The 24,484-nt window shown below is 43.7% G+C and overlaps 1 protein-coding gene and 1 long non-coding RNA gene across 2 annotated transcripts; both read right to left on the bottom strand.

Annotated features, from left to right (window-relative positions):
• Nucleotides 1-389: 389 nt before the first annotated feature.
• LOC131630111 (uncharacterized) lies at nt 390-1,321 on the bottom strand. Its single transcript, XR_009292241.1, has 2 exons — nt 1,077-1,321; nt 390-991 (listed from the first exon to the last, which is right to left on the bottom strand). It is a non-coding gene; the product is annotated as an uncharacterized LOC131630111 (long non-coding RNA).
• A 19,021-nt stretch (nt 1,322-20,342) lies between these two features.
• Nucleotides 20,343-23,428, bottom strand: LOC131630087 (uncharacterized). Its single transcript, XM_058900884.1, has 2 exons — nt 22,508-23,428; nt 20,343-20,453 (listed from the first exon to the last, which is right to left on the bottom strand). Exons 1-2 carry the CDS (start codon nt 23,426-23,428, stop codon nt 20,343-20,345), a joined length of 1,032 nt encoding a protein of 343 aa, XP_058756867.1.
• Nucleotides 23,429-24,484: the final 1,056 nt, after the last annotated feature.

The raw sequence follows: 24,484 nt of genomic DNA, 5'->3' as shown, positions 1-24,484 counted from the left end.
AAATCAAATGGTGATTATGTGATGATTTTCTTAGTTTTTAAATCATATTTTTATTACGAAACTAACAAATTTCACAAACACTCTTCGTATGAGTTTTTAAGTTTCTCCAGCAAAATAACCAATTCTCATTCATGTACTCATTGCATAAAAGGTCCCTTCTTGCACGTTGTTAATATGCACGTTGTTAATATAAACAATGCTCACGGTACATTCACCACACAGTCACACATAAACCATCCACAAAAACCAGTTGTTCATGTATCACTTTTTCTTATATGGTATATAGTACACACTTTATACATACATTATTAAGCCATATTTTCTACACAAAAAACAACATAAGCACAGCATAAGCATCACAATTCCCTACACTGTTTTTCATAAACAGATACACAAATCTGCAATCTTCTTTGACAAAATAAATTTCTCAACCATGAGAACACAAACGTGAAGCCATCAATACATTATCACCCTTCAAATCTAAACAAAATTCACAACAAAGCAAGACAGTGATAGCACTCTGTATTCAAATCTCAATAAAAATTCGATTCCAAATTTTTTTTTGTTGTTATTGTTGCTGCAGAACAGAAGATGCAGAATGGAAACAGAGGATGGAGATAAAACCGAGTTTTCCGCCAATCAAGCGTCTGTAACAACAACGACTCAACCATTGCAGGTCCGTGACAGTGCCGACAATTCTGCGTCAAAGAACAGCCACAGCGAACCTCTTCCCGTGCCGCATAACCACACGCCAACAACATCAGATCTTTCAAGACGCAATTGCGAACAGCCGACACCTCCGATTCAGCCTTCAACCGCTGACGAAATTATTGTTGCGACTCCGTTTGGAACTGACTCTTCCTCCGACCATCTCTCACCATCGCGGCCACACGAAGCAGCGTGTCCGCTACCAACGATGCACGCCATCAAGACACGGCCGATCTTCTTTCCACCTCGACGCTCTGCAGAACCTCCAACAAGCCGAACGGAGCTTCATCAGAACAACATCGACATCACCATCAGCGACAAGGACGAGAATCTTAGATAAAAGGGAAGATCCGAAAATCAAAACTAACCATTCCTTGTTTATTGTTCATGGACTGTTAGCTCTTTGTGTTTGCAGAACCTCGAGAAGAATTGATTTCAATTTTGTGGAAGTTTTATCATGATGAAGGTGGAAAGCTTTTATCTGTTATTAGCGTGAGAACTGAAAGAATTGAGATAGAGAATTGAAAGAGAGGGAGGCGGTCTCTTCTTGTTCCTTGAAGGTATGTTTGGGAGTTTGGAGGGAAGGGAGGGGAGGATTTTGGAAAATATGAAGAATTGGGTGAAAAGAATAAAAGGATTTTGGGTTGGAGGGTTTTGGAGGGTTTGAGTTTATTCATGACATCAAAAACCCCGTAAAATGGAGGAACTCAAAAATTATATTGAATGAGGGTTTTAAAGGGTTTTGAAGAGTTTACATAAATTTCCAAAATATGTTTTAGGTTGTTATAGTATTCTAAAAATTAAAAATTTAGTAATGATAATAACTCTTTTATCATTCAAAACAAAATCATTTTTTCAAAAAAAATATCAAATATTTTCCTATATTTTTTTAAAATTTCGTTTTTGGAAGCCTTCCCCTCCAAACTCCCAAACATAGCCTTAGATTTTTTTAGTTTGAGTTTGCAGTGGGCTTGGAGCATCGAAGCCCAACACGTTTTCAATCTTGCACCCCTACTACTCCGTTCAAACCCCCCATGGCTGCTCATGATTGATTTTGAGCCTGTTTCCCATCTTGTTCAAAGCCCAGCAGATTTCTTATCCAGCTACACCCCTTTCCTTTGATTTTAATAGTTTTGCTATTAGTTTTATTTTAATTGATAAAAAGTATATATATATATATATATATATATACACTAACAAAAATTAGTTGATTAGTGATTAGATTAGACATTTAATTATTTTCTACTATTTAAAAAATCATTAACTAATCGTACCTGATCAGAAGAATCGTCAAGGCAGCAGAATCTGGCTTGGAGAGCAAGATGGGGGGGGCACCTGCAAGGTTCTCCGAAGCTTAAGTTAGTAGCTATCAGAGAATGAGGGTTGAGAGTGAAGAATGGAATACCTGACCCTCTAGTGAAAGAGGGTATTTATAGCCCCCAGCGCTGGGCCAAGGTTCCCTAATTGGGCCAAATCCAATTGGAGGCCCACGTGCTAGGGAACTGCCAGAACGTCCCGTGCTAGGGCTGAGTCAGCAGGAGACTCACGTCCTGGATGAGCATGGCGTAGGGTTCGGAGATGGTTGACCGAATCCTTCGCTGAAGCGTGACGCGTGGTCTTCGCGCGTGGATAACTCGTGACGGTTATCAAGTAGATGGGCCCAAATGATTTGGGCCTGCTCGGCTGGCGAGAAGAGCTGGGCCTGCTCGGCCCAGTCCAGAACAGGAGCCCCCCAAGTCATTAGTCTTATGAGGGTGATGACTTTAACCAAGAGGCTAGCCGAGCAAGAGTACGAGCAATGGTCTTCAACGGTGGGCTCCTCGCATATTTGGCCGACGGGGAGAGGAGCTGCTGCCGGTTATAAGACCGAATGTTGGTCGGCCGGTGCCCACGGGAACCGGGGAGGTGGTTGTCCCTTGGTTTCCACTTGACACGTTTCGGTTACTGCTTGTCAGCATGACTGATAGGCGGCAGCTGTGGAGATTGCCATTATTGCTGCGCCGTTTTTAGGCATGAAAGCTGACTGCGCCCTTTAGGTTCCCCAAGTTGTTTCGTGACACGTGGCCTTTTTTTGTGGATGGAGCCGCCTTGGGGTGTAGGCAATGATGGCGCCTCCTAGGCTGCCTAGGCCATCATGGCACCCTTTGGCCTTCTTTTCCTATATAAGGAGTGAGGAGATCACTCATTTATCACTTAACATTTTTCAAACCTTCAAGATTCGTTCACTGCTGTCCTCTTCGTCTCGTACATCTCTTCTCCGCTCCTTCAAGTAAGTTCCTCGCCTTCTTCTTGCTTTTATTTAAGTTTTATGTTTTATCTTCGAGCGCGACGGGCCGGATTGATGAGTGTATCGAGCAAGGTTCATGAGTTTGCCGAGTAGTCCTAGGAGATCGTTATTTTTCCCATGCGTTTGCCGAGTGAGATTTGAGTGAGTGGGGAAAGAATAGTTGAATGAGACGTCCAGGCTTTAGATTTAATCAAAAGTAGTTTGAATGCGACGAGCGAAGGAGGTTGCATGCCTCAGTTAGGGTATGAGTTTGCCGGAGAGCTAGATGCTCTTACCGTCCATCGCTGTACGTGGCGACTTTATTTTGCGGGCGCTTCTAATTTAGTTCGTCGGTATTCGGTGGCAGGCGGGATTCTTTCCTCGTCTCTTTTCCTCTCCCTTTCACTTGACTTGCGGTGGAAGGGTGGATTTGACCAGTCGAATTCACTGTTTCCTCTGCTTTTCAGGTAAATGGCCGACGAGAACAAAGATGATATCATCTTCGACATATCACATGGGGACGAAGCTGTTGGTTGCTCGCAAGACGAGGGCATTCCCATCGTCGAGACTTCCCCGAGGGAACTTGAGGAATGGGTGGCCGTTGCTCCGAGGACGATTGCGTCGCGTTTCTCGACGCGTCCTAAGGAAGCCTTTAATGTCATCGAGGATCTTGACCAGGACGAGGAGCCTTCTTGGGATGCCTTTGTGCCTAAGTCTCACCAGAGGATTTGCTCGCAATTCCCTGGCCCTCGTTTCGCTATGTATGAGTTCGTCTTCAAGGAGGCTGGTCTCCGGCTCCCTTTCACTCATTTACAACGGAGCGTCTTCGATTGGTTGCGCTTATGCCCGTCCCAGCTTCATCCCAACGCCTTCGCGTTCTTAAGGGTCTTTGAAGTTGTATGTGGGTTCTTGGAGGTCGAAGCGACTCTGCCTCTTTTCTTCAGAGTGTTTCATTTGCAGAGGTTGCGCGATCCGGACGGCAAGTAGAGTTGGGTGTCTTTTAAGCAGCCGAAGAAGCTGTTCGCCATTTATCAGGACTCTATCAAGCATTTCAAGAGTCGGTATTTTATGATCAAGCCACTCACTCCCGAGGCCGAGAACCACTTGTTCGAGGAACGCGAGTACATTCAGGACGGGGTGAAGAGAGTGGGCCCATCTGCTCGGTTCCCGTTGGAGTGGCAGCCTGACCACTTCGAGCGTGGGACCGACTATTATATCTTCCGGGATGAGGATCTCAACGAGCGCGATACAGGGGGGTATCAGCGGCTCGCTTCTTTCGTGGACGGGTTTAGACCGGCAGTATGTACATATCCCAACGGGGATCCCTTATTCGAGGAAGATGGAGGTCCTATGCTGGAGCCTCGGTATATCAACACAAAAGCCGTCCTCGAGTGCGGAATTTACGGGGATGCGATGATTTTGTTAGGTGAGATAGCTATTTCTTGTTCGAACGATATCCTTTTGATTCTAACCCTTTATTTTTCAGGAAAAATGGCCGACCTGCATGACAAGGTTGTGAAGATGAGGGCAAAGAACAAGGCGGCCGTCAAACTGACTGTGAAGCGGACGCGGGTCGAGGAGGTTAAAGCGGATGCTGCGGGCGCCCCTGACGGTGGTTCCCCCTCGTCGATTGGGACGACTTCGGGTGGTTCTCCGGCGGGGAAAAAACAAAAGAATGAAGGGACCCCGGAACTTCGCCCTCTTATCAACGACAACCCTTCCGAGGATGACATAGTGCTGCCTTCTTGTACTTTGCACAGGGGGATTTTCTCGAGGAGGAATGTGCTGCTTGAGCGCGAGGAGGTGAGGCATATAGTCAGGCGAGATCGGGTGGCCCGAGATAAGGACTTGTCTGAGGATCTTGAGGGGATGATGAGGGTGGCCGCCTTGGCTTTGGCCCTCAATGCTCAAAGGGTCTGTCCTCAGAAGGACTATGATGCTCTGCAGACCAAATAGGACGAGCTGGAGCACGAGTTTGAAAATTACAAAGATAAGTATGAGGTCCAAAGCGGTATTGTTGAAGACCTCTATAAATAGCAGGACAAGGTCAGGACCTTGGAGGCCTAGGGAAAAAGGCTCCGTGAGCGAGTTGCTGAGTTAGAGAGGTCTCATCTCCCTTCTGCCGAGGAAGACGAAGACGAGAAGGCCTTGGCGACCCGCTCCCAGCTTCTAGGCAAGGTGAGGGAGCTGGAGGTCGACTGTGTTGCTACCCTGGGGGTTAGATTTAAGGCCGCGGTGGATCAGCTGAAAGTCCTCAATCCGTGCTTGGTGACGAAGGGCATCGGTCCGTACAATAAGGTCGTGGATGGGCGGATCGAGTCAAATCCGGAGTTCGAAGACTGGGAAGATGAGCAGGAGGCCCAGGGTGAGGACAACGGTGTCGAGGAGGAAGATGGCGACATCTGATCTGTTTCTTTTTATTTGTGGCCTGCGTGCCAATGTTTTTGTGGCCTGCGTGCCAAAGTAAAGTTAGTTGGGCGATGCCCGGATAATTTTTTGTAATATTTAGATATCTCCGGCTAGTTTGGTCGGTTTTTAATACTATTCTGCATTTTATGTTCCAATGTTTATTTGTGTTTATCTGATGTTTTCTGTCGAATATTTATGTTTGTGCTCGGCCGAGGTTTATAGCCCGGGCGTGTAGTGTACGGTCCGGGTGCGCAGAGCAGGTGTGCGCTGTAAGCGAGCTCGAGACTGCGGTCGGGGCCACGTGCTCGCAGCGTGAACGATCCCATCGCGAGCTGGGGTTCTGCCGTGCAGGTACTTCCGCGGTGGGTCTGTGTGTAAGGCCCGCTGCGTAGTCGGTTTCGCCTCCCGATAGGGGGTATCCGACTGATGCTGTCGTGGAGCATACGCGCTCGTACCATGGCGCGAGTCCTTGCCCAGCCTTTCCTCGTGTTCGCTACGAGTGGCTGGGTAGCATTAGGTTGTTTCTAACTGTAATAGCGTCTGAGTTTTTCAGCATTCCAAGGTCGAGCAAGTTTTTTGCCGAGAAGGTTCTCGAGGTAATACGCACCGTTTTCGGTTTTATCGTAAACTCGGTACGGGCCTTCCCAGTTCGGGGCTAGTTTGCCCTTGCGCGAATCTTTCATGTTTCTGCGGAGCACTAAGTCTCCGATTTCGAATCCGCGCTTGATAACTTTAGTGCTATGGCATAAGGCTATCTGTTGTTTCAATTTCGCTTCTCGGAGGGAAGATCCTGTTCGGATTTCCTCGACCATGTCGAGCTCTTCCCTCATAGCTTCGTCATTGAGTTCCTCCTCGAGAGGTGACTCGGTCCGACGAGAGGGTTCTCGGATCTCCACGGGGATCACGGCTTCGGTGCCATAGGTTAACCTGAAGGGTGTTTCGCCTGTGCTCGAATGTGGGGTCGTTCTGTATGCCCAAAGGACGCTGTGTAATTATTCGACCCAAGCCTTTTTCGCCTCGCCCAACCTTCTCTTTAGTCCACGGAGAATGACCCGGTTGGCGGCTTCAGCTTGCCCGTTCGTTTGAGGATGCTCGACCGAAGTGAAGTGCTGTTTCGTCCCGAGTTTGGTCACAAACTCCTGGAACTTTCTGTCCGTGAACTGGGTGCCGTTATCGGTTATGATCGCCTGTGGCACCCCAAATCGAGCAAGTATGTTCCGCTTATAAAAGCGGAGTACGTTTTTGGACGTGATTTTAGCGAGCGCTTCAGCTTCTATCCATTTCGTGAAGTAATCTACAGCGACCACTAGGTATTTATTCTGGTAAGACCCGACCGGGAAAGGTCCGAGGAGGTCCATTCCCCAGGTGGAGAAAGGCCAAGGCAAGGAGAGAGATTTAAGCTTGTTCGGGGGAGCCAGGTGCATGTCGGCATGACGCTGACATTTGTCGCATTTTTGGACATATTCTTTGGCATCTTGCTGCATGGTTGGCCAATAGTAGCCGGCTCTGAGGGCTTTCCTCGCTAGTGATCGTCCGCCGAGGTGTTGGCCGTTGATTCCTTCGTGAAGCACTTGGAGTACCTCAAGCGCTTGCGAGGCGTCGATGCATTTAAGGAGAGGGATGGAGAAGCCTCGTCGGTATAGTTTGTTTTCGATGATAGTGTACGAACAGGCTCGTCTCTTAATCGCTGAAGCTTCCTTCGCGTCAGCGGGAAGTTCGTCTTTCGTGAGGAAGTTATATACTGGGGTCATCCAGCAATGGTCGTCCCCGATAGCGAATATTTGTAGAGCTCGCGCGTTTTCGCCTATGCTCGGTCTAGGTAGGATTTCTTGGATTACCGACTTGTTTCCCCCTTTCTTTCTTGTGCTCGCAAGTTTGGATAATATGTCGGCACGCGAGTTGTGTTCTCGGGGAATATGCTCGACTTCTGCTTTGACGAATTTTTTCATCTTATCCTTGACGAGCGTGAGGTACTCGGCGAGTACGTCGTTTTTGGCTTGGTAATCGCCGCTGATGTGGGACGCGACGAGTTGGGAGTACGTGTAGATCTTGACCTCCCGCGCGCCCACATCCTCGGCAAGTCTCAGGCCTCCAAGGAGGGCTTCGTACTCGGCCTGGTTGTTCGACGTGTTGAAAGATAGGACTAAGGATACTTCGATGATGAGCCCTTCATCGTTTTCTAAGATAATGCCTGCCCCGCTTCCCGAACTGCTTGAGGAGCCATCTACGTAGATGGTCCATTTGTTCTTGGTCGGGTCCGGGGAATCGGTGATCGAGGTCATCTCTGCTACGAAGTCTGCTAACGCCTGAGCTTTTAATGCCCTCCTGCTTTTGTATTGTACGTCGAACTCCGAAAGCTCGAGGGACCATCTCAGCATTCTGCCGGCCATGTCTGGTCGGCTGAGGAGTTGCTTGATGGGTTGATCTGTTCGAACGAAGATGGTGTGGGAGAGGAAATAGTATCGCAGCCTTCTGGCTGCTATCACTAGGGCCATGGCTACTTTCTCGATCTGTTGGTATCGCACCTCGGGTCCTTGTAGGGCTTTGCTGGTGAAATATACGGGTTTTTTCCTGTCTTCGGTTTCTCGGATTAAAGCCACGGTGACTGCTTCGTTTGAAACGGCTAAGTAAAGGTACAGAGGCTCGTTGTCATCGGGTCGAGAAAGGACGGGCGGTTTGGAGAGCACTTGCTTGAGATGTGAAAGTGCTTGCTCGCATTCCTCAGACCATTCAAAGGCCGCTTCTTTCCGTAGCAGTTTAAAGAAAGGGAGGGCGTGTTGGGCGGATTTCGCGACGAAACGTGATAGTGCGGTGAGCATCCCGTTTAGGACTTGGATGGATTTTTTATTGTTAGGAGTGGGGAGTTCAGAGAATGCTCGGCATTTATCCGAGTTGGCCTCTATTCCCCGTTCGGTCAAATAGAAACCGAGGAGTTTGCCTGCTCGGACGCCGAAGGTGCACTTCTCTGGGTTGAAGCGCATCTTGCAGGACCTGGCCCGCTCAAATACCCGCTCGAGATGGGAGGTGTGGTTGGTGTCTTCTTCGAGATTTGACGATCATATCGTCCATGTACACCTCGAGAGTATCGCCGATCTCTCCTAGGAACACTTTGTTCATCATCCGTTGATATGTGGACCCAGCGTTTTTGAGGCCGAAGGGCATTACGTTGTAGTAATAGTTGCCCAACTCGGTCATAAACGCCGTGCACTGTTTGTCGCTCCTCGCCATGGGGATCTGGTTGTAACCTGAATAAGCATCCATAAAAGACAATAGTTTATAGCCGGCCGAGTTGTCGACCAGTCTATCAATGTTAGGTAAAGGATAGGCGTCTTTTGGACATGCCCGGTTAACATCAGTGTAATCAACACACATTCTCCATTTTCCATTAGATTTCTTAACAAGTACAACGTTTGAGAGCCAAGTTGAATACTTGGCCTCGGAAATAAGATTTGCCTCTAGGAGATCTTTTACAGCTTTCTCGGCAGCCTCCGCTTTCTTGGGAGACTGCCGACGCCTACGTTGAACTATGGAAAGGTGGTGGCAGGCGACCTCGGGGTCGAGTCCGGGCATTTCTGCGGCGCTCTAGGCGAATAAGTCGGCATTGGCTCGAAGGCAGGCCACGAGCTGCTTCCTCGGTAGGTCTGGGATGCCCTTACCGATCTTTACCACTTTGTCGGGGTTGTCGCCCAAGGGGACAAGCTCGAAATCTCCGTCTGGGACAGGTCAGACGGGATGAGGTGCCTTTGATCGCGTCTCTTCCCCGATCTTCAGTTCTTCTTCTGTGAACCGTGCATCAAGATCGACATAGCTGACGTTGGTTGTCTGATGCTGGTCTTCTCGAGGATGCTTGTCTTCGGCCCTTGGCTTTTTGTTGGAGCTGGGTGGAGGGGCGATCAGTTGTAGTCCCTTGACGGAGGCATCGAAGATTCTCCTGGCAGCTTCAATATCGGCGTTGATGGTGGCCACTCGTCCTGTTCTCGTGTAGAACTTCATCTTCAGGTGGACAGTGGAGGGTACGGCGGTTAGCTCGGCCAGAGTGGGGCGCCCGATGATGCAATTGTATAGGGTTTTGCAGTCGATCACCAAGAATCTGGTTTTGACTTGCCTGGAGGCCTCCCCTTCTCCGAAGGTGACAATCAGCTCGACGTAACCCCAGGGTTTGGTGGTAGCTCCGTTGAAACCTTGGAGGTCCGAACCCACATAGGGAGTGAGGTGTGAGTCGTCCAGCTGGAGCGTTCGGAAGAGGTGGGAATACATGATGTCGACCGAGCTGCCTTCATCGACCAGGACCCGTCGGACGTCGAAATTTTCCATTCTAGCTCGGACGAGCAGGGGAATTGTGGCGTTCGGAGCTCCGCCGGGCAGTTCTTCTAGGTAGAAGGTGATTGGCTCTGACTTTCCCCGGAACTTTTGCAGCGTAGGGCCGAGGTCCGCGTTGGCGCTGAGCAATTCATCGAACTTTCTCTTCATTGAGCTGATGGTGAGGGAGCCTGGATCCCCCCTGTTGGAGACGACCATGGCGAATGGGAATCTTTCCCATTTGCTGAGTGCGGCAGATATCCCGACTGATGGTATGAAATCTTCTGGTCGGGTGACGGACAGGGCTACTTGCAGGGGCCTGTTATCCGGCGAGTTCCCCTCGTCAGAGTTTCTTTGGTCGTCCCTTTGGGAAGGTTCCCCTTTCTTTGTGTACCTCGAAAGGCGACCCTCCTTGATCAGTGTTTCAATGGCATCCTTGAGATAAATGCATTCCTCGGTCAGATGTCCGTGACTCTTATGGTACTTGCAGTACTTTGATTTGTCGGTTCCTGGCCTCGCGGGGTTTGACTTCGGGGGCCTGATGTTTGACTTCTTGAAGTCGGTGTTTTGGCATTCGGCCAGGATCCTCTCCTGTGAGGCGTTCAGAGGGGTGTAGTCGTTGAAGCAACCAGAAGGTCCTCGGCGCTCTTTGATGTCGAGAGACCTGTCGTCTTTCCTTTTTTCGTGCCCTCGCCTCGAGCCTGAGTGCTCATAGTTTGAACTGCGAGCGGCGTCATTACCTCGCGAGGCTTTGATGGTGTAGCAACCTGCCTAAAATTTTAACTTAGAGAGTCGCCACCTATTCTGAAGGGCGAATAGGAAACCCTACGCAGTATAGAGATCAGGGTAAGATACTATATTCAGGTCGAGGGAAGGTGTTAGGCACCCTCAACCCTTTCCTAAAGGCTAACATTCAAAGATAAAGGTTTGTGGCAAAATATAAAGAAAAGTGACAAACAGAATAGGGTTAATAATTTTAATCATTGACATGATTAGGGTTTGGAGGAAGGGGACTCGCCTTGTTGCCAAGTGCCTACGTACCTTCTTAGGAAGGATCAGAGTCTACGTAGTTCGGGGTACGGGTTGTACGCCCTTAAGGTTTGAAATTTGATTTGAAGGTTTGAAGATTTGAAGGCTTTGAATAGCCTATCGTAGATAAACATCTGTATTTTTGAATTTGAAGTTTGAATGGATTTTAGAATTATTTTAGGGTTTGGGCGTACAACCCTGATTTGGCACAATTAACCGCAATGATCAATGGGTTTGATCACCATAGTCAAAAGATTAGGGGTTTTGTACCATTACCAATTCAAATCGATTGATTCGATTATCACTAATAACGGATTATTGTATTTTATTATTTTTGTGAATTTTGTTTTGTATTGTTACCCCTCATAACCGATTGATTCGATTACAAATAATAACAAATTAAATTTAGGACCAGGCAAGATTAATCATCACAATCAATAAGATGATTGCAACCATTTAATCGAATATAGTTTGAATTTTATTTTAATTAAATAAACATTTTAATTAAAATTATTATTGCCCATAGCGATTAATCGATTTAATCGGCACGAACAACAAATTGACATTTTAATATAAATATCATGTATTAATTTATTTTAGAAAAAATAATTATTAATACATAAATAAATATATTAAAGGAGATTAATTAAAACAAATTATTAATTAAAATTTATTTGTTTATTGAGATTAGTATTTAGTGTGGCAGTTGGTATGGTACATGGTATGGATCCCAAGGCTGGGGCGTATGATCTAAGCTGAGATGAAATCCTAAGGCTCAGCTCTGAGGATGTATGGTGAGATTTATAGACCTGCGCGCGTGGGATCAGGGAGGAAATTCCAGAAAAAATATATGAAAGGGCTAGGGGTCGAACCCTGGACCCTGGGATTCCCAAGCGTACACTTCACCACCCCAACCAGTTTGCTTAGTCGTTTACAACATGCAACACAAACATGATGTACGCTTACTGCCAGCTAATTCAAAAACAGGCGCGCGAATTCATACGGCCCACTGGTATGGTGACACCTCACCGTCTTCTCCATTACGCCAGACAAAACCTGCACATTTTGCTACGGTTTGGCTACGAGTTCGTTCGTAGCAAACCTCGACCTGCAAGTCACGAATAACACATATACACCAATAAACGTTTCGCGACCCCATCAATCCCTTCGTCCAGAATTCGCGAACCCAGATATAGCCCTAGCTTCATCTAATTTCATCCCTACAGAAAAACCCCAAACCGAGCTCGTGAACCCTAACATGGCCGTTGGCCGTAAACGCGCATGGAAACCAAATTAAACAACCAGATAGCATCTAAACCTCATCTTAATCCAGAATATAACATTAAATTTCATTGATAATGGACATATGGGTGTAATCGAATTCAAGAAGATCATGACATACCTGAGCCTATACGGAGATATTCTGGGGTTGTTGACGGAGAGTAGTGATCCACAAAGCCTCAGAATTCTCCCCAGAAGCCTTTGCAATCGTCAAATCCCTTTAAAATGCCCCAATTCCTCGAAGCCGAATTCAAGCTTTGTGATGGATTTTTGTGTTCTTGTTGTGTACCTCTGCCCCCGAATTTCCAACCCCTAACCTATTGCTCTCACTTGTATACTTATAGGAGAACTAATTTAGGTTAAAGAGAGAAGCCCAAAGCCCTTGAATCCATGGTTGCCATTTTAGAAGAGATTTGATTTAAAATATTTCTAAAATGTGTTCCATTCCAATCTAATCTTACCCATCTGATTTAGCACGAAATTGGATGACTATTATGGCATTTAAGTGATTGGATTTGATTAGAAATCAAAACTAAAACAAATCTTGCACATTTCCTTTATTTATTTTGATTTAAAATATGTTTAAAATGAATAAAAATTCACTAAAATTATATTTAAAAATCAAATGGTCATGGGATTCAATTTGGAGGTCCTTAGTAACCTTATAATCAAGATTGGGTCATAACAAGATAGGCCCATTTGCAAAGTTTCTTAATTTGAACCTCCTTTTTTCACATTTTGCCTTCAAAAATCACCTAACTTTGATCGATCACATCTCACTCAATTTTCAAGCTATGAGGGAGTTCTAATACTTTTTGGAAACCTCAAGAGGTCCTCTATAAGCCACTTTGGAATATACTTTTCATTTGGAGCTTTTATCTTGATCATATCCTCTTTGGGAAAAAACTGCTTTTGGAGGATGCCTGAAAATGCCCTGTAATCTTTTGCATTGTATCTCTCAAATGAATCATTTCTAGCCCTGGCTTGTGAGAGACAAAGTTGTAGGGAATCCAATTTCCTTCAAAATAGGCTTTGCGTGGGGAATTTTTGATGTTCCATGTGAAAGTTATGCCCAGTCAAAGTTGGGTTGACTTTCTCCTAAGAAACCCTAATTTGAACCTTTGTGTATTTGTTCATCTCTGAGTTTCTATTAATGGAATCATGATCAATCTTTGATCAAATGATGGTTGTACTTCACATACTAGATGTTGACCAAAATTGGGAAGCTTTGACTATACTCTGGTGATGGTTGACTTTTTAGGTCAAACTAGTCGACTATGGATCATCTGGACTTTGGGGTGAGTGATCTTTGGGACTGAACCTTGAGCTTTGCATTATTGTGAATGGAATATAGGAGGGCAAATTTTGGGGTATGACAGCTGCCCCTGTTCAATCTTCTTGAACCTGAAGAGGTGGAAGACGATTGGACACTAAAATGCCCTGAAATTTGCTTGCATCAGAAAGGAGACTTGTGGGAGATGGGCTTATAGATGCCATCCATTCGCCTGGTAAGGTACTTGTCTAAAGCATATGCTTTTCGGCCCTGGATTATTTGATTGTATCTTGAGGAGAGAGAGAGTAATGTCTTACATAAGACTACCTGAAGAGATTCCTGAATAGGATGTATTGAAGGTTGACGCGGAGAAGCTTAGGCTTTGAACAATGCTTAGGAAGAATGCCTTGGAGAAGACTAACTGAGGAGTTCTATAAAAGAACTAGATGTATCTTAGAAAAGATTAGATAAATATTTTAAGAAAGCTACCTTGAAAGGCATGATATGGCTTAAATAAGACTCACCTAGAAAGATATGAAACGTTTTAAACAGGACTACCTAGACAGGTTATGGTACGTCTTAAACAGGACTCGCCTGGAAAGGCTCTTAAATAGGATACGAGATATCTTAAACAAGACTTACCTAGAGAGGTTCCTATAAAGGGAGCGATACGTTTTAAACAAAACTATCTAGAAAGACTCCTATAAAAGGAACGATACGTTTTAAACAAAACTATCTGGAAAGATTCCTATAAAGATATGAATGTCTTAGGCAAGATTACCTAGAGAGGCTTCTAAAAAGATATGAAACATCTTAAACAAGATTACCTAGAAAAGGCTTCTAAAAAGATATGAAACATCTTAAACAAGATTACCTAGAAAAGGCTTCTAAAAAGATATGAAACATCTTAAACAAGATTACCTAGAAAAGGCTTCTAAAAAGATATGAAACATCTTAAACAAGATTACCTAGAAAAGGCTTCTAAAAAGATCTGAAACATCTTAAACAAGATTACCTAGAAAAGGCTTCTAAAAAGATATGAAACATCTTAAACAAGATTACCTAGAAAAGGCTTCTAAAAAGATATGAAACATCTTAAACAAGATTACCTAGAACAGGCTTCTAAAAAGATATGAAACATCTTAAACAAGATTACCTAGAAAAGGCTTCTAAAAAGATATGAAACATCTTAAACAAGATTACCTAGAACAGGCTTCTAAAAAGATATGAAACATCTTAAACAAGATTACCTAGAAAAGGCTTCTAAAAAGATATGAAACATCTTAAACAAGATTACCTAGAAAAAGGCTTCTAAAAAGATATGAAACATCTTAGACAAGATTGACCTGGAAAGGCTCTTAGACGGGATGATATGTCTTAAACAAGACAGCCTGGAAAGATTGATATAATTGTCTTGGACAAGACTACCTGGAGAGGTAAGAAATCTTTGGTTGCTTCTGGATTGTCTTTGAAGAAAGGCTTGGAATGAGGTATTTGGAATTGTATCTGTGTGCGTTGAGATTGAATCGTGGATACGATCGCACCTATACTGTAATTAGATGATAACATCTTTTTGATTATGAAGTGACCTGAAAAGGTAGCGTTAGTTCTTATGCAATGTCATGATGCATGTACCATGTAATGAGATTCTCAATGAGAATTATGCATGTACGCCTATCCCACACTGCGGGATGTGAATAGTACAGGCGTGAGAAGATCAAATATGCAACAATGCTCTTTGTATGATGCTAGTATGACTTCCCGAATATCGGAAATTTTGAGGGATGTGCCCCTTGATTTGAAGGAGGGACCTTTCGAGGGAACTCGAATTTCACCATGTCTTGCCTGATATGCCTTGCCCCAGTGTCTGAATTCTTGAAAGATATGCCCCTAGTCAATAGGATTCTTGATTGTATGCTCCTATTTTAGGAAAATCCTCTGGATGTGGTTTCCTCATTCAAGGGTCTTTATCAGGAATGATCGTCTTTGATTAGACCAATTTTGAGGACTCCTTGATGCTAAGTGTTGATTTGAATGTGAAGCAGATGCTTTTCAGAATGAGTCATGCATAACGGTTGCGCCTGACGGACAGTGATTTGCTGAGTACTCAGAATGAGATGATGTCTTCTATAAGATTACCTGAAGAGGTCCTTGGAAAGAATGGGAAATTGTCTTAAACAAGACTGCGCTTTAAACAAAGCTCAAAGGGATGTGTTTGTGCAGAGGGTTAAAAATATTCCTATAGAGGACAAGGACTGTTTTTGTGGTGTTTTAAACAAAACTTAGGAAAAGACATCTTGGAGAAGATTACCCCTAGAAAGGACGGTGAATTGTCTTAGAAAAGACTTTGTACTTTAAACAAAGTTTGACAAGGTTTTTTTGGAAGCGTAAGAGAAGTTTGAATATGTCTTAAAAGACTAACTGAAAAAGTCAAGAGATGTCTTACAAAAGACTACCTAGAAAAGGCTCTTAGTGAGGAATGAGTCTTAGAGAAGACTGTTTGCAAGGGTTTGAAAATAGAAAGGACAAGGAGTCTGGTCTTTAAAAAGACTATCTGAAAGAGTTTGAAAATAGAAGGGATAGGAAAATGTGTCTTAAAAGACTATTTGAAAAATGTTCCTAGAAAGGGTGAGAAGTGTTTGAACATGTCTTAAAGAAGACTATATGGACAGATTGAAAAGTACCCTATAAATGTTCCTGAAAAGGATGTGAGAGTGGCATTGACATCATCTGATACTGAGAGACCTTTGCAACGTGCCCCCAGGTAATGGGCTTGCCCCATGGGCTATTCAGCGTCCTTGAGAGATTCCATGGATCTTGATTTGATCGCCCCATGTAAATAGGATAATGACGAGTTATGCCCCGTGTGCACTTCAGCTATCTCAGTCATGTGTGAGAGATGCTTCTTCTTTCGTCAAGCTTTTAAAAGCTACTTCGTCAGTCAGTAGGATTTTTAGACATTAACCATGCCCCATGTAACTTCTCCCTGATGTTAACATTTAAATCTATATAGACAAGTGTACTTTATAATGAAATGCAAATGCATACGTCTGTCTTAAAAGTTTAAAAACATTTTTTGAGTAGAACGAAGTTTTTTTTTTTGTAAGAAAGTGATATCAACTCAAGAGTTATAGTAGACCTTAAGGAGTCGGGATACCTTTGGTAACGGTATGCTTTCGAACTAACCATGCTTCAGTTAGGACTTTTAAGGGTTGTAACGTGGCCTGGTTCACGGTTTAAAGAAACAAAAGATAGAGGCTCAAAGTTCATTTGTACCCATCCCCATCTTCGTGATGTTCTCCAGTCCTATGCTCAGTTAACTATGCATTCAGTCTCCAAAAAAAATTTGGGAATTGTGACACTGACATTTGTGATGGTTCAAAACCAAAGGTTTATCTGCAAAGGCAGTCATTCTCCTTTTTTGTAGTATTTTCCTTTTGTCGAAGGTACATAGTAACCTTTTTTTGACTTTGTTATCCCTAACTTTTTTGGACTGTTTGTTTTAAAATTACAGTCAGCGGGATGCCCCAATTTTGCCTAAGTCTCCTTAATAGGTTTTGACTTAGCAGGCTCTTGCATTGCTTTCTTTTTCTTTGAGGACATTGACTGCCGGACTTAATGATGACGGAGAACCATCGGTGGTTATGTTCAAAGGAACAGTTTGGAATAATTAAGTTAACTGAGCAGCTACCCTACCCCAGGTTATATATTAAGGGTTTTATTTATATGAAGGAAAACTCCTACTTCTTTAGGCTCAAAGGGGTTAACGAGGGATTAACATCCTTATATCTCCATTATTTTAGGGATTGAACAAATGCCTGTACATCGTCAACACGGTCTGTTCGAAAGCGTAGTGTATGAAATTGTGGTATCGTTTTCGTCATTCTCCCTCAAAAGGTGTAAAACTTTCCACTAGAGTTGAATATCACAAACGAGAAAATCGAGTAAAAACACAGTTTTAAATATAGTGAAAACACTAGGAATGGATCAAGACAAACGTAAGCAATGCATTAATGATTTTTTGAAAAGTACATAGCATATGTCCTAAGACTAATGTTTAAACAAACGGAAAGAAATTGCAAATGGAAACAAAACTAATGATCTAAGAAATCCTCCTTCTAGCCACCTATGGTGTTAGACTTGCTAGGATCTTCGAACTCAATGAGCCCTTCTTCAATCAAATCTTGGATCTTGTGCTTCAATGGACCACAATCCTCTGTGTCATGACCAGGACTATCTGAATGATAAGCGCACCTAGCATGATGCTTGTACCCGGGAGCGGGGTTAGCCGGAGCTGAGTATGGAGGCAGCAGAGTTACCAAGTTCTGACTGAGCAAATGTTGTAGAGCTTGAGACAGCGGCATGTGCAATGGGGTGAATGATCGTTTTGGCTTGGACCTCCAGGGGCGTTGGCCACCCTGTTTTTTTTGCTGATCCTTCTGTTGTAGTGTTGGTGTTTGATTAACCAGGATCGCTCCAACAGTGTTGGGTTCCTTTTTTCCGTCATATGACTTCTTTGTGTGATAGGAACCTGAGGGTGCCCCTTGTATTTTCCCATTTTTGATTCCATCTTCAATTCTCTCACCAATGACTACCAAGTCCGATAACCCTGAAGATATGCTTCCGACCATTTTGTCGTAGTATGGTCCTTGCAAAGTGCTCATAAATATGTCCACCAGTTCTTTGTCCATCAGGGGAGGTTGGACTCGAGAAGCCATCTCCCTCCACCTTTGGGCATACTCCTTGAATGATTCATCCTTCTTCTGTGACATATTTTGTAATTGCATCCGATCGGGTGCCATGTCCAGGTTGTACTTGTAATGCTTTAAGAAGGTGTTGGCCAGATCATTCCATCTTCGGACAGAGGACTTTTCTAATTGCATGTACCAGTCAATAGACGCTCCGCTTAAACTTTCTTGAAAGAAATGTATCATTAGCTTTTGATCGCGGGCGTAAGCAGCCATTTTCCGTACATACATGCGCAAGTGATTCCTCGGACATGTGAGTCCTTTGTATTTCTCGAAGTCGGGAATCTTGAATTTGCGAGGGATAGTCAAGTCTGAGACCAAACTCATTTCGAAGGCATCCACATCAAAGACATCGTATCCTTCTATCACTTTTAGTCTCTCCTCCAGTGCCTTGATTTGTTCACTACCCTTGGAGTCTTCCCTAGAGTTAGGAATAGACTGTTGTGTTTGAGGTACTTGGTCTGAGTTGTCCACCTCTTGCACTCCGTATTGTAGATCCAGGTAATCATCGTCCTTAGGGACATTGCTAGCAGGAATGCGCACTGTGCGGGTTGTCCCTTTTGTTTATGGAGTGGGGACAAATCCTTTTTGGGAGGCCTCTCCTTTCTCTTGGAATTGGATAGCCCTTCTGACAGATCGGACTTGAGGTCTGTCCTTAGCAGGGCCAAAGCCTGGAACAAAACCTAACCCACTCCGAGTGGAGTTATCAGTGAGACTCGTAAGGCGATTCATGTCCCCTTTTGGTCTCAAAGTTAACTCCCACACTTAGGGTTTTAACACTACATAATGCCAGCAGTGTATATAAAAATATAACGGTTAGGCAATTAAATATAAATATATTAACAAAAACAATTAAATATAAACATATTATAAACAATTAAATATTTTTAGATAAAAAAACAAATGAAATTTTTTTTTTAAACAAAATAAAATAATTACAAACCCTAAAAAAAGCGAATTAGCCAAACCCTAAAAAGTTGTCAAACCTAAACCCTGCCAAAACCTAAAACCTATAGGAGCATAGTATTCACCATTATAGTGTCCCCAGCAGAGTCGCCAGCTGTAGCAACCTGCCTAAAATTTTAACTTAGAGAGTCGCCACCTATTCTGAAGGGCGAATAGGAAACCCTACGCAGTATAGAGATCAGGGTAAGATACTATATTCAGGTCGAGGGAAGGTGTTAGGCACCCTCAACCCTTTCCTAAAGGCTAACATTCAAAGATAAAGGTTTGTGGCAAAATATAAAGAAAAGTGACAAACAGAATAGGGTTAATAATTTTAATCATTGACATGATTAGGGTTTGGAGGAAGGGGACTCGCCTTGTTGCCAAGTGCCTACGTACCTTCTTAGGAAGGATCAGAGTCTACGTAGTTCGGGGTACGGGTTGTACGCCCTTAAGGTTTGAAATTTGATTTGAAGGTTTGAAGATTTGAAGGCTTTGAATAGCCTATCGTAGATAAACATCTGTATTTTTGAATTTGAAGTTTGAATGGATTTTAGAATTATTTTAGGGTTTGGGCGTACAACCCTGATTTGGCACAATTAACCGCAATGATCAATGGGTTTGATCACCATAGTCAAAAGATTAGGGGTTTTGTACCATTACCAATTCAAATCGATTGATTCGATTATCACTAATAACGGATTATTGTATTTTATTATTTTTGTGAATTTTGTTTTGTATTGTTACCCCTCATAACCGATTGATTCGATTACAAATAATAACAAATTAAATTTAGGACCAGGCAAGATTAATCATCACAATCAATAAGATGATTGCAACCATTTAATCGAATATAGTTTGAATTTTATTTTAATTAAATAAACATTTTAATTAAAATTATTATTGCCCATAGCGATTAATCGATTTAATCGGCACGAACAACAAATTGACATTTTAATATAAATATCATGTATTAATTTATTTTAGAAAAAATAATTATTAATACATAAATAAATATATTAAAGGAGATTAATTAAAACAAATTATTAATTAAAATTTATTTGTTTATTGAGATTAGTATTTAGTGTGGCAGTTGGTATGGTACATGGTATGGATCCCAAGGCTGGGGCGTATGATCTAAGCTGAGATGAAATCCTAAGGCTCAGCTCTGAGGATGTATGGTGAGATTTATAGACCTGCGCGCGTGGGATCAGGGAGGAAATTCCAGAAAAAATATATGAAAGGGCTAGGGGTCGAACCCTGGACCCTGGGATTCCCAAGCGTACACTTCACCACCCCAACCAGTTTGCTTAGTCGTTTACAACATGCAACACAAACATGATGTACGCTTACTGCCAGCTAATTCAAAAACAAGCGCGCGAATTCATACGGCCCACTGGTATGGTGACACCTCACCGTCTTCTCCATTACGCCAGACAAAACCTGCACATTTTGCTACGGTTTGGCTACGAGTTCGTTCGTAGCAAACCTCGACCTGCAAGTCACGAATAACACATATACACCAATAAACGTTTCGCGACCCCATCAATCCCTTCGTCCAGAATTCGCGAACCCAGATATAGCCCTAGCTTCATCTAATTTCATCCCTACAGAAAAACCCCAAACCGAGCTCGTGAACCCTAACATGGCCGTTGGCCGTAAACGCGCATGGAAACCAAATTAAACAACCAGATAGCATCTAAACCTCATCTTAATCCAGAATATAACATTAAATTTCATTGATAATGGACATATGGGTGTAATCGAATTCAAGAAGATCATGACATACCTGAGCCTATACGGAGATATTCTGGGGTTGTTGACGGAGAGTAGTGATCCACAAAGCCTCAGAATTCTCCCCAGAAGCCTTTGCAATCGTCAAATCCCTTTAAAATGCCCCAATTCCTCGAAGCCGAATTCAAGCTTTGTGATGGATTTTTGTGTTCTTGTTGTGTACCTCTGCCCCCGAATTTCCAACCCCTAACCTATTGCTCTCACTTGTATACTTATAGGAGAACTAATTTAGGTTAAAGAGAGAAGCCCAAAGCCCTTGAATCCATGGTTGCCATTTTAGAAGAGATTTGATTTAAAATATTTCTAAAATGTGTTCCATTCCAATCTAATCTTACCCATCTGATTTAGCACGAAATTGGATGACTATTATGGCATTTAAGTGATTGGATTTGATTAGAAATCAAAACTAAAACAAATCTTGCACATTTCCTTTATTTATTTTGATTTAAAATATGTTTAAAATGAATAAAAATTCACTAAAATTATATTTAAAAATCAAATGGTCATGGGATTCAATTTGGAGGTCCTTAGTAACCTTATAATCAAGATTGGGTCATAACAAGATAGGCCCATTTGCAAAGTTTCTTAATTTGAACCTCCTTTTTTCACATTTTGCCTTCAAAAATCACCTAACTTTGATCGATCACATCTCACTCAATTTTCAAGCTATGAGGGAGTTCTAATACTTTTTGGAAACCTCAAGAGGTCCTCTATAAGCCACTTTGGAATATACTTTTCATTTGGAGCTTTTATCTTGATCATATCCTCTTTGGGAAAAAACTGCTTTTGGAGGATGCCTGAAAATGCCCTGTAATCTTTTGCATTGTATCTCTCAAATGAATCATTTCTAGCCCTGGCTTGTGAGAGACAAAGTTGTAGGGAATCCAATTTCCTTCAAAATAGGCTTTGAGTGGGGAATTTTTGATGTTCCATGTGAAAGTTATGCCCAGTCAAAGTTGGGTTGACTTTCTCCTAAGAAACCCTAATTTGAACCTTTGTGTATTTGTTCATCTCTGAGTTTCTATTAATGGAATCATGATCAATCTTTGATCAAATGATGGTTGTACTTCACATACTAGATGTTGACCAAAATTGGGAAGCTTTGACTATACTCTGGTGATGGTTGACTTTTTAGGTCAAACTAGTCGACTATGGATCATCTGGACTTTGGGGTGAGTGATCTTTGGGACTGAACCTTCAGCTTTTCATTATTGTGAATGGAATATAGGAGGGAAAATTTTGGGGTATGACAGATGGCAGCAGCCTCTCCTTCCTCGAATGCGATGAAAGCTTGAGCTTTGCGAAGGAGGGCGTTCATGGAGTGGACCTTCTCAGTCATGATGGCCTTCTTAAAGTCACTTCCGGGGAGGAGCCCCCGTTCCAGGAGGTACCTCTTCATGTAGTCTGTCGTCTACACTTGGACGGCTTCTTTGTTGAACCTGTCGAGGTAATCTCTTAGAGGTTCGTTGGTACCTTGGATTACCGCTTCAAGGTTCGCCTCCGACTTTGGTTGCCGACGAGACGCCGTGAAGTGGCTTAAGAAAAGGTCTTTCAGTTCAGTCCAGGAGTGGATGGATTCAGGAGGCAGATTCCTGTACCATGTCATCGCTCCTTTCCTTAAGGTGGTCGGAAAGATGCGGCACTTGATGGATCCCCGGACAACATGGTAGTCCATGACAGCTTCGATGCTCCTTATGTGGTCGTCGGGGTCGGTGGTTCCGTCGTACTGATCCAAGACGGGTGGTTTTTCCATACCTTGGGAAGACGAACTCGCCGGATGTGCTCGGACAAAGGACTGCGGAAATCTTCTTCGTCGCTAGGTCCGGGGGAGTTTGAATGTCTGCCCCGCTTGGATTTTGTGTGTGTTTTGCCCGAGATTCTGCGGTTGTCTTTTGGAGGAGAATGCTCGCGGGGTTTCAACACAGCTTTGGAGGGGCCTCGGTGTTCCTGCACGGGTGAGAGGCTCCTGGCTTCAGTGGTTTCAGGCTTATGATTTTTCTGACTCTTTCGAGGTGGAGAGCGGGAATAAGACCTCTGGCGACGGTTCCTCTTAGGCGGGGAACGAGACGAGGACGGAGAGCGCTTGCGATATCTCCTTGGAGGCGAGCGCGAAGAGGAATAGGAACGTGACCGATGGCGTCTCCGCGGAGGGGAACGATATCGTCGCTTCCTTTCCAGCGCGTGGATGCGGTCGCCCTGTTGGCGGATGAGACGTTTAGTTCTCTGCAGCTCTTTGAGTAGGAGGATGGCTGTAGGATCAACGCCCTCGGGGATGTTGATCTGCTCTTCCTCGTCGTGGTTATGAACTCTTCGCCTCTCAGAGGTGTGGGTGAATGAGGAGGCAGCATGTCCATCTCTGGCGTCGGTCTCGTTCTCGTTCTGGGGTCGATCAGGTTCAGTCTGGGGTCGAGTCTGCTCGTCTTCCCCGTTCTGAACGTGTCCCTCGGGAGGAACTTGTTCGACATTCTGAACTTGCTGAAAGCTGTGCACATGTTGGATGTTCTGAATCTGTTGCCTCCGGGGTTGCGAGGTCTCATGTCTCAGCCTTCTCTGTCCGGCAAGAGCATGTTGTGGTCCTTCCTGCCGACGACGATTCGTCACCTCGCGGGTGGAATCTTCGATCAGCTGTTCCAGGAGGAAGGGATCAGGGTTTGGGATGTTGTTGTTGTTAGCCATGACAATCGTGAAAGGTAATGCTTTGATCTTTGTTAAAGAAGGGGGAGCAAGATTCCCACAGACGGCGCCACTGATCGTACCTGATCAGAAGAATCGTCAAGGCAGCAGAATCTGGCTTGGAGAGCAAGATGGGGAGGGGGTACCTGCAAGGTTCTCCGATGCTTAAGTTAGTAGCTATTAGAGAATGAGGGTTGAGAGTGAAGAATGGAATACCTAACCCTCTAGTGAAAGAGGGTATTTATAGCCCCCAGCGCTGGGCCAAGGTTCCCTAATTGGGCCAAATCCAATTGGAGGCCCACGTGCTAGGGAACTGCCAGAACGTCCCGTGCTAGGGCTGAGTCAGCAGGAGACTCACGTCCTGGATGAGCATGGCGTAGGGTTCGGAGATGGTTGACCGAATCCTTCGCTGAAGCGTGACGCGTGGTCTTCGCGCGTGGATAACTCGTGACGGTTATCAAGTAAATGGGTCCAAATGATTTGGGCCTGCTCGGCTGGCGAGAAGAGCTGGGCCTGCTCGGCCCAGTCCAGAACAATTAACATTAGGATTAGGTTTAGGTTAGTAAAAATATTTTTCTAACAACCCATTAATTTAATTAATCATTTAACTTAGTTTTTTTTAACTTAATAAATTTGGGACTTAATTTTTGGGTAAAATGGATTAGACAATAGGTTTAGTTAGTTAGGCTAATTAGTCTAGATATTTAATTAGAGTTAATTTTAATTTCAATAATTAATTAGTAGTTCAAAAAAATAGGTTTTAGTTAGTCTCAATCTTTAATTTATTTTCAAACCCTAATTTCCTCATCTCTATTCCATCCATTTCCGCACATTTATTTATTACTTTATTCTTATTTAAAAATTCTAGAAAAATCTGTATAGGTTGCAAGGTTTTTTGTTGTAATAGTTTAAATTAGGATTTACCTTTCGCATTCCCGTTTTGATTATGTAACCCCCTCCCCGAAGCCCTGTAATAGTTATGATTTTCATGCTTTTGCTTTTACTTTCCTGCAATATATATATATATATATATATATATATATATATATATATATATAT

The sequence above is a fragment of the Vicia villosa genome, unplaced genomic scaffold (assembly GCF_029867415.1).
Source record: "Vicia villosa cultivar HV-30 ecotype Madison, WI unplaced genomic scaffold, Vvil1.0 ctg.000643F_1_1, whole genome shotgun sequence".
In the NCBI taxonomy this organism is placed as follows: Eukaryota; Viridiplantae; Streptophyta; class Magnoliopsida; order Fabales; family Fabaceae; genus Vicia; species Vicia villosa.
The sequence above is the reverse complement of the archived record's forward strand: the minus strand, read 5'-3'. Positions and strand labels throughout refer to the sequence as shown.